At 30.7% G+C, this 9,667-nt stretch overlaps 2 protein-coding genes across 2 annotated transcripts; one reads left to right on the top strand and one right to left on the bottom strand.

Moving 5' to 3' along the window:
- Window positions 1-459: 459 nt before the first annotated feature.
- On the bottom strand, window positions 460-4,168 carry U1A (spliceosomal protein U1A). Its single transcript, XM_028074803.2, has 5 exons — window positions 3,898-4,168; window positions 3,646-3,818; window positions 2,168-2,261; window positions 1,409-1,497; window positions 460-971 (listed from the first exon to the last, which is right to left on the bottom strand). Exons 1-5 carry the CDS (start codon window positions 3,980-3,982, stop codon window positions 687-689), a joined length of 726 nt encoding a protein of 241 aa, XP_027930604.1. The 5' UTR covers window positions 3,983-4,168; the 3' UTR covers window positions 460-686.
- A 2,742-nt stretch (window positions 4,169-6,910) lies between these two features.
- Window positions 6,911-7,795, top strand: LOC114186810 (indole-3-acetic acid-induced protein ARG2-like). The gene is made up of 2 exons (XM_028074837.2): window positions 6,911-7,161; window positions 7,248-7,795. The coding sequence occupies exons 1-2, from the start codon at window positions 7,088-7,090 to the stop codon at window positions 7,456-7,458; spliced, it is 285 nt and encodes a 94-aa protein (XP_027930638.2). The 5' UTR covers window positions 6,911-7,087; the 3' UTR covers window positions 7,459-7,795.
- Window positions 7,796-9,667: the final 1,872 nt, after the last annotated feature.

Here is a 9,667-nt window from a genome sequence, read left to right as displayed (position 1 = left end):
ATTTATGCAGTTTTCATAATCACGCTCTACTTACGTGACAAAAAAGCACGAAAAAGCTTCCATGGATTTTATGCAGTGAAAAAAACGTCATAGCTGTTGTAGTCAATTAACACGTGTCTTTTTTATCTTCGTATAAACTACATTTGTTTTGTACAATGACAAAGTAGAGGTAATGCGTGTAACTGCAACATGATCTCTTACAGCAGTAAATCCAAATTGGCTGCTTTTAGAATTTATGCTAGACATAGGAAAAGCTTCAATCTTGCCTTCTACTTTTGGCCAACGTAGTGACAAATAAAACACCAAAATTTCAAAAATTAAGCAGGGATAGCACGTCACAAGAGGATAACCAAAATTATTTGTGTACTCGTGCAAGGAAGACATCATGTATTCACTTACTGAACTTCATCCTGCAAATGCTGGCAGGTAATTCTTCAAATAAGGGCAAAAGAAGGTCAATTGACGAATCTAGAAAAAGTAAAATAATAAATTTGAACTAGTTAGTACTTTCCTAAATACATTTGTATAAAATGACAGTTATTAACCGTAACTACAATCATACTCGAATCAAGGCTGTGCCAAAGATAGATGACAATTAACATTACACCATTGCATTAACTGGATTAACAACTCTGTGCTGAAAATGGGATTCCTGTCTTTCTCATACAAGGTCAAGAAACCGCTATCTATTTTTTGGCGTAAGTTATCAACATAGGGTTTTGTGGGGTTATCTTGAAACCTTGCAGCGACTGCATAGCCACTGTGGATTGCATCTCATCACCATATTCCACAAAGGCAATTCCTGGCTTTGCTTCAACCATTCTAACTTCCTTGAATCCAGGATATTGAAGAAAGAGCATTTGCAGCATCATGGGAGTTGACTCATTGGGAAGATTCTGAATAAAGAGAATATTATTTGGTGGTGCAGGAGCCTCTGGTACCATGGATTTTGCACCACCTGGATACGGTATCTAGGATAGTTTGAATGTTAGAAAGGCATGTGTAATAAATATAGAACTAAATAAACATGTACACAATAAAGAACAGAACGAAGTTGTTCAAGATTCTGTTTATTTGAATCACTTGCTTTAAACCAGATATTGTATCATCTCATAATTTCTATAGCCGATTAAAATCTTTCACGCAATCTCACTTCTTACTACAACATTTTATCCTTTCTTTCAAGGCAAAATAACAATCAGACAATAAAAAATGATTTCTCAAAGGTAAACCAGAGAACTTAGAAAAGACTTTCCTGTCTGTAACAGACAAATTACTACAAAACAGGAAAAAAATTAAAAGGTGCTAAATTTAGATGGGATATATTATTTTAGTAGTTCTTTAATATGACCATTGATGATTGACCACCCCTCCGCCCCAAAAATCTACAACAGCAGAAAAAACTTACAGTAGGTGTTGCACCATAAGCACCAGAATATGCTGGATTTAGTCCCATTCCAGCTAAATTAGCATCATGTTGGTCCTTCCGCTTTTTGCCTGCAACAGAACATAACAAGGTTACTTCCATGTAAAGTTGTTTATTGATTATGTAACGTGTGTCATAATGTTCACTTGTAGGTTCCAAACTACACAGATTTTCAGCATAGGAGTTGCACCCACCTAGATGTTCAACAGTATGGGACAACATTGTCCCTTTGTGGACAGAAACAGAAAAGTGAACTTAAAATGTAAAAATGTCACACTTCTGAGTAACACAATTTCTTATTACGTAATGTATTTAATAAAACACATGATTTATATGATCCATAAAATAACTACACATGCCTTGAGAGTCTTAAGGCAGGCACTAGAGTCAGATATAATATTTGTTGGAACTTTCCTTCTTCGGTATTATCAGTTACAAAAGTCTGAAATACATTTGAACCATACAAGGCATGTGACAGTTGCATGAAAAAGACTAACCTATTTTAAAGGGGAGATAATACCCCAAGAAACAGAAGAGTCATTTGATTTTCAAGGGAAGACAATTGCATGAAATCAATATGATAATATTGTCATTGTTTTGGGCATTAGTTGCTTCTCAGTTTATGGAAAGGGTGAACTTTTAACCTTGTTTGTTTTTGTTCCCATTTAAACCAATTGGTTTAAAATTTTACAATGAAGAATCCTTGAATAAAAAGAATAGAGTGCTTGGAGTGTGTTGTACCTTTGTCATCATGCCTCTTACGTTTTTCCCTAGGAACAAAAGTACCATCCGCTTTTGCTATTACATCAGATTTGGTCTTTGCATACTGTATTCTCTGGATAAATGACAGCAAAATTCAATTTCTAGAGAAGATTGAGAGAACAATGCAGGAGAAGGCAAGGAAATCAAGTAAAATAAATATACAAATTGTTCAGATCAATCAGTTCTTCCAAAAAATTGAAAAAAAAAAAAAAAAAAATAGAAATGTTCAAATTAAAAGAATATAAATGAGATGTATGATTGTGATAAGATTCATTCCTAAAATGACTACTACTAACTTTTTTATTTGACTAGGTGATTTAAAGTCACAAAGCAATTTATGCACAGTTCTACTAGAGGTTTTCTAAATATAAATCAGGTGAAGCCAACGGCAACATGTATGGAATCATATTAATGACATAGATTAGCAGGTGAGGCCCCAAGTAGGGAGTGGGCAACCATTATTGCAAAGAAAATTACATAAGCAATTTGAACAGGCAATTCAGATGGAAATGATTGTCAGCTTTTTAATGCCACATCACGATGTCAACCAACTCAAAATCTTCTATCTCCTCTTCTCTTTTTTTCCAGTGCTACACTGCCACATAAATCTAAAATCTGATTTGGTTCAGGAACTTAACATCAAAGCTTATTCAATAGAATTGCAATTACAATTTTCCCTTGGAACGTAATCAGGAATGAGATGTAGTATCCTTGATGCCCAATATAGAATGGCGTAGTTAATTTGGCACCAAATGGTAAACCACTGAGGAGTGTATGCTAAATTAATTATAAATGATTTGTAGTCAATGAATCCTTGGCATTGAGGATAAATATATGAAAAGTTCTACTTCTGCCAGTCCTTTGCGTCAGTTTTGCCTAGAGTTGTAGGCTATTTCTATCTAAAATAATTTGTTCCTACCCCAAAAAAATCTTTCTATGCTGTTTTTGGTGAGGTGACGAGAATGGAACCTAATTAATAAAAACAACTAATTCAACGTACAACATGGCAAACATGATAGCCACTGTTGCCTCTAGTCAAACGTTGACAGCAATTTTACACAACATTAGTCCTTCCTTCAGCATCTTCATATCCCATGAACAAAGTAATATCTACTGAAAATAGAAGAGCTGCTGCTGATGATAGATAAGCATTGTTCTTGATTCTAACCATTATAATAAGAAAAAGAAGAGTAAAACCTTGTGGCACGTAAATAATGCTAAATTTCCGAACAATTTTCTGTTCGTACGAGCTTCTGCAAATTGGAGATTATCATAGTTCTTGACAAGAAGTAGCATTAGAAATTACAACGAGACAATAACACATAATTCCAACCGGCAAAATCAATCATAATTGACTAAAACTATGCGCCCAATTCAAAACACCATTCAAATAATAATAAAAATTACAAAACAGATATAAATTTGAGTTTGAAAAAGCGAAATAGAAGATATGATACCATGGGCTTATCATAGAAGGGAAATCCTTGCATTTGCCTCAGAGCATTGGAAGCAGAAGAGACATCCTCAAAGACCACCCAAGCTTGACCTTTGTGTTTTAGGGTTTTAAAAGCTAACACCTCAAGTATCTTCCCGAACTGAGTGAAAACAGCGTTCAGAGACTTCTTCAACTCTACATCCAACATACGACAATTCAAGGAACGTATAATCCATCGAAATCGAAGTTGCGGAAACACGAAAAAGACGCGTACCATCAATCTTGATCTTCTCGTTAAGGTTGTTGATGTAGATGGTGTTGTTTTGAGGGACTTCAGGGGTAGCATTCACTTCAGACATTTTGCGCTCACCAAGTGAAAGAGAAGACGAAGCTTTTCCACGACGGGGTAAAGGTAAAACCCTAAGCCACGGCGGGGGAAGCTACTGCTGATTTTCAAAATAATTGGGCTTTGGTCGTCTTTTGCTAGTGGGCCTAATCATCTCCACCCTCAAATTTTCATATTATTGGTCTAATGAATGATAACAAAATTACTCAACACACTCTTCTTATGTTTTTCTTTTCTTTATCGGTAAGAATTAAACACATGCTAATCTAAACAATTTAAAGCTAATAGTGTAATATTTTTCATTAATGTATAAATAAGTAACTTATTTTCTTAAATAGTACTGTACGACACAAAGTTGGTATTTAATTTTACATTTTTTAAAATTACTTTACAAAACTCTTTTTTAAAATTCAAATATTTATTTACCTCTATATATATAACATTATTATATAACCTAGACTTCAAAAGATGTATCCATGTATCATTTATACTGTTAGTTTAAGACAGTTAATACATGGAAAATCATAAATTAGGAAGTTGAACGTAGCATTTAATGTAATATATTTAATTTTTCATTTACATTTTTTTATTATTATTTTTTAAAGTTAATTTGTAAAATGTATTTAAAGAAGGAATATATATATATATATATATATATATATATATATATATATATATATATATATATATATATTCCTCTTTTGATCGGTACTTATTATTTTGAATAATTATAATGTATTATTTAAAAATTTACACACATTTTTAAAATATGTAATTTAATTATTATTTATGATGAAATAAATTTGAAGGTGAATAAAGTAAGACTTTTATTAATTTTTTTTAAAATGTTGCAAATGCTAAGGGTTAACAATTAGTTTAATTTTTCTTATTAGTTATTTTATTTGTATTTGAATTTTTTTCCACTACAAATAATGAAGTTGACTAGATCGAAGGCCGAATGCCGTTAAACATTGATTTAGGCCTCCCAACTATTTAAGGCCTAGTTGTATGAATAAGTCAGATCTTTTTTTAATTCAAAATACTTAATGATAAGTTATGGTCGGATATGGTATTGATTGTTTTTTCTCTTAATAAGACTAAAAAATCTTAAACTTAAAATAACTTTAATTGATCTTAAATTATCTTTATCAAAGAATATTTTAATGAACTTGTCGTGTTGTATAATTTTGATAAATAATTTTGTCATAGATCCTAGACATAGCCCCGTTTAATTCACAGATGGTATGCATTTTGTAAGATATTTTATATAAAAAACGATAATCTAAGATACGTTATTTTTTGTGAAATATTTGATAAATGGGATTACAGATTTAGTTAATAAAACACTAAATATAAAAAAATAATAACAAATTTTAAAAAATAATTAATTATTATTTTATAAATTAAAAATTATTGATATTTAAAATAATTTGATTATTAATAAAAAATATAATTAGTTTGTGAATAATAGTTTAAATTTATTTATAAAGTTTTAATTACAAATTGAACATACTAGTCTGCACTACATTGGTTTTGGCCCGTGAGTTTGTCGATCCACTTTTCTTTAGTAATTAAATGTTTATATTTTATTTAGCAAATGAATATTGCATACATTAATTTATGGTTAAAATTTATTTTTCAATCTTACACATGTGCAATATCAAAAATGAAGTATTAGCCAGAAGTGAACAATTTACATACACAACTTTTATGCCAAAAAACATATATCAAATTACATGTGCAAAAAGTTATGCGGACCTGTCTGTCCTGTCTGTAACAGGCCCGCATGAGCTACGAGTTATATATATGCATATTGAATTATATATGACAATGAGCTAAAAAATGTCACTTCATCCCATACTGTGAACTAACTTACTTGACCTTGACCTGACTCACCCATCATTGTCCTTCTTAATTCAATAACAATAAAACTTTAGTTGAATCCAACTAAGATACTTCACATTCAACCCATCACATTCGACCCATGTGAAACTTAAGCCAAAAACTATTTTTTTTTTATGTGAATCTTTAACCAAAAGTCATATATTTTGTTATGTGAGAGCCAAAGGTCATATCTTTTGACGTTCTACCTTGGTTTGTCGATAAAACCCTACTAGTAACTAAGTGTGCCCCTAAACACTTTTAATCTTTAACAAAAACTAAATTATCATATACATCTTTGGAGATAGCGAGATTATTAATGGAAAAAACGTTATTTTTATATAGAACAACTTTGATTTGAGAGGTGAGTTTTGATGTGATGATACGAGACTCAATATTTAGATTGGGTGATGCCATGAATCTAATAATTTCATGAGAACAAACTATGGTAGTGCCGTGTTAACTTTGCTCATTCTTTTTGTAGTAAAAACCATCACCTCTCCCCTTCGTTACTTTCTTATCTGTTTCGCCCAATACAGACTATGCATAACTTATTAGTATAACATCACAACCTAATAATAACAAATTTGAAGCCGTAAATTTCTTCATGCTTCATCCTAATTTTAATAACTCTGTGGTAACTCCTCCATGCCCTCCCTTCCTTAGTATGATTGAAGTGGGTGAAAGAAAATGGGAAAACGAGGAGAACGAGAAAAATGAAATTCAAATTGAACTTCAATTGATTGGTTACCCAAAAAGTGAGGCTTGGGAAGGTTCTCCTAAATTTCAGCATTCTTCTAGAGATGCCAGTTGATTGTGCACACCACACGTTTGTAATTAATGCCAACTTGCTGAGTCAAAAGCGCGACCAGATTCAGCTCACACCACCATTGACTCCATCAAACTTTTCCAATTCACGCCCTCACACGCCTCCTTCCTATGTCATAATCTCACCACCTTTTCATAAGAGATTACCCAAATTTTAGAACCTTCCCAATTTATCAGCTCATTGCAAACTCTACCTTCAACTCATATTTTGACGCGTCCATAATTTTCCTTTGTCGTTAGTCATCGTTCTCCTTATATAAACACCACCCTCACCTCATCTCTCACAAACAAACTCAAATTAAAAACATTACACTTTGGAAAGCTTGTGTTTCGCCAACCTTTGAAATTCTTATCAAAGAAACAACAAGATTTCCTCGGTTGTAATCCACTCTTTAATCTCATCACACCAATGGCTCGCTCTTTCGCTAACGTCAAGACTTTCTCTGCTCTTCTTCTAGACGGATTCTCCAACGCTCTAACCAGGTAGCTATAAATGTTTTCATTTTAATCCTTTTTACGGTTATTAGATTGTTAATTGGTGAATTAATGCGATGGTTTACATTAAACAGACGCGGATACTCTGTTGCAACACAGAGCGCGACAAGGGGAGCAGTTACCTCCATGGCAGGGAAGTCAGGGGAAGTGAAAAGGGTGTCGACGTACGAGGTTTCATGGGTGCCGGATCCTGTCACTGGTTACTACAAACCAGAGAACACCAACGAGGTTGACGTTGCCGATTTGCGTGCTACTCTTCTTCGCAAAAAATTCAACAACAACTAATTTCAAACAAAATTTCATTTACCCTCCGTTTATTTAATTAAAAAAGATTATGGAACTGAAGATTCAACGTTGCGTTTCTTGAGCTTTCGGATCTGCTTCAGATGATGATGACGGCTTAACGAAAACTAGGGTGATTGATTGATTGATTATTTGTGTTTAACACAAAGGACGAGGAAAATAATTAATGTCTATGGTTGCTCTGTACTTGTTGTTAAAGAGAAGACATTCATTTTATTAGGGTTGTGTTTTCTTTTTCTTTTTTTGCTTTAGTTTGTAGAAGTGATTTCTTTCGCAAAAGAGAATAGTCAATACTGCAATTCATTTGCATTATGAATAATTGTTTATTTTATTTTATTTTATATTTCCTTGCATTGCCTTATTTCTTTTAAATAAATAATTCAATAACTTGAAATCAACCTGGGATGAATTTTACAGTTTTATTTGAAAAAAAAATAGTGTAGCATTCAGGCAGGATTTAAACAAATAAAAAAAAGAAAAGTTACTTTTGTTGAACAACTCAAGAGTAGAATAATTAGGGTAGGGTAATAATGTTTCTATTTTATCCTCTTGATAAATATTTATCTCGTATTTATTTTTATATGTGTAGATATGTGTTATGAGTATTTTTATATTTTTTTAATATTCATGGATACCTACATGTATTTACAAAAAATAATTTAAAATATTTAGTAATATATTTTAATAGTAAATTCAAATAAAATACAAACATAATATACATATATTTCAAACAAAGTCAAATAATTCATTTAAATAATGTTGAATGCTAACTTACAAAGAAATGGAAATTTTATAAAAACAATTCATTCAAAATCAATGTATTAATATTTTAATTGATAATAGTTTTTTGATTCAATTTTTTTACCCACTTTTAACTCATCATCTCAATTACCTTTCAATTATCTATTTTGATTCTTTTTAGTGATGTGATGATTTAAGGAGGATTGGAGTGGTGGGTTAAAAGTGAGTTAAAAAAGGCGGGTCAAAATATCATTATCCTATTTTAATCAGATTTTTTTTTAATTTAAATTAGAATATAACGATCACGGTATTTATGGATACTATGATATTGATACTCATACCTACTCTATTAACATGCAGTATAAAAGAAAATTATACTCGATATATGCAGGTACCCATTTATAATGTCTATTTCTACATGTTGCAAATTTTATTTACAAATATTTGTGAATAGGATTTTTTTTTTTTTTTTTGACGTTGTTAGTAAGAGTTCGGAAAGATTGTATTCTTCACACTATATATAAATTAATTAAAAATAATGTAAATGATTATAAATAATAAAAATAATAATTAATCTTGTCTTAAACCCCTGATGACAATTGAATACAATATTAAAATTTGTGATGGTTCCAGAAGAACGAGTGGAGTATTTCATATACCACAATAAGTGTGGTTTAAGATTTTCTTTCACATATAAAAAACAGTAATAAATATGTCCCTTCTTGAAATCATTTTACTTAAATAACTTTATTATTTTACAAGTGCATTATACTTTATTAAGATATAAAAGCAATACTTTGAATGAGCCAAAGAGAATAATTACTCCGTGGACAAATTTGAAAAAAGAAAAAACACTTTATTGAAAGGTAAGAACGTTAAAATTTATCAAGAAAAAGAAAAATGGAGAAATAAGTTCTTCCTTTTTTTTTTTCACAGTCACTGCAATTTTAACCTTTAAAAAAATTAAATAGATTTTTGGACTCACTTTAAAGTATTTGTTTTTTTAGAATAGTAATTTATTTTATTCTGAAACAAGTTATAATTAAATGTAATAACTAAAATGCAAAAAACAGTGTCTGTTAGTTTTTTTTTTTTTTTTTTAAGATTAACCTACCTTTACTGATTTATCTAATATGATATAACACTGTTTATCTTCCAATATTGTGTATATATATTTTGAAAATGTCAGATCTTATTTAGTTATGTTGAACAATGCTGGACTCAATACACGTACCGTAAATTGTTGGAGTATTCACTGCAAAATTTTATTCAGAAAGGGAATGAAGTAAAAAATCATATGCGATTTAGTATGGAGAAAGATACTTAAGAGAAGAAAATCTATTAAATTGAAAATTTAAATTATACATTACATGTGAAAGTTTAGCTAATGATTAATTAAATTAAATTCTATACTGTTAAGCAAATATTATTATTTTTTTCCTCTTCTTTT

The sequence above is a fragment of the Vigna unguiculata genome, chromosome 6 (assembly GCF_037176805.1).
Source record: "Vigna unguiculata cultivar grain cowpea cultivar isolate G323 ecotype 2 chromosome 6, ASM3717680v1, whole genome shotgun sequence".
NCBI classification, from domain to species: Eukaryota; Viridiplantae; Streptophyta; class Magnoliopsida; order Fabales; family Fabaceae; genus Vigna; species Vigna unguiculata.
Note: the sequence above shows the minus strand (reverse complement) of the source record. Positions and strands in the feature narration are given on the sequence as shown.

What these genes read in the sequence shown, in the direction of transcription:
- U1A (XM_028074803.2), bottom strand. Translation starts at nt 3,982, where the DNA reads ATGTCTGAAGTGAATGCTACCCCTGAAGTCCCTCAAAACAACACCATC. An exon ending in CGAGAAGATCAAGATTGATG is followed by an intron (nt 3,819 to 3,897) that starts GTACGCGTCTTT and finishes TGTTGGATGTAG; the next exon opens with AGTTGAAGAAGTCTCTGAAC. An exon ending in CTTATGGTGCAACACCTACT is followed by an intron (nt 972 to 1,408) that starts GTAAGTTTTTTC and finishes AAACTATCCTAG; the next exon opens with ATACCGTATCCAGGTGGTGC.
- LOC114186810 (XM_028074837.2), top strand. Translation starts at nt 7,088, where the DNA reads ATGGCTCGCTCTTTCGCTAACGTCAAGACTTTCTCTGCTCTTCTTCTA. An exon ending in TTCTCCAACGCTCTAACCAG is followed by an intron (nt 7,162 to 7,247) that starts GTAGCTATAAAT and finishes TACATTAAACAG; the next exon opens with ACGCGGATACTCTGTTGCAA.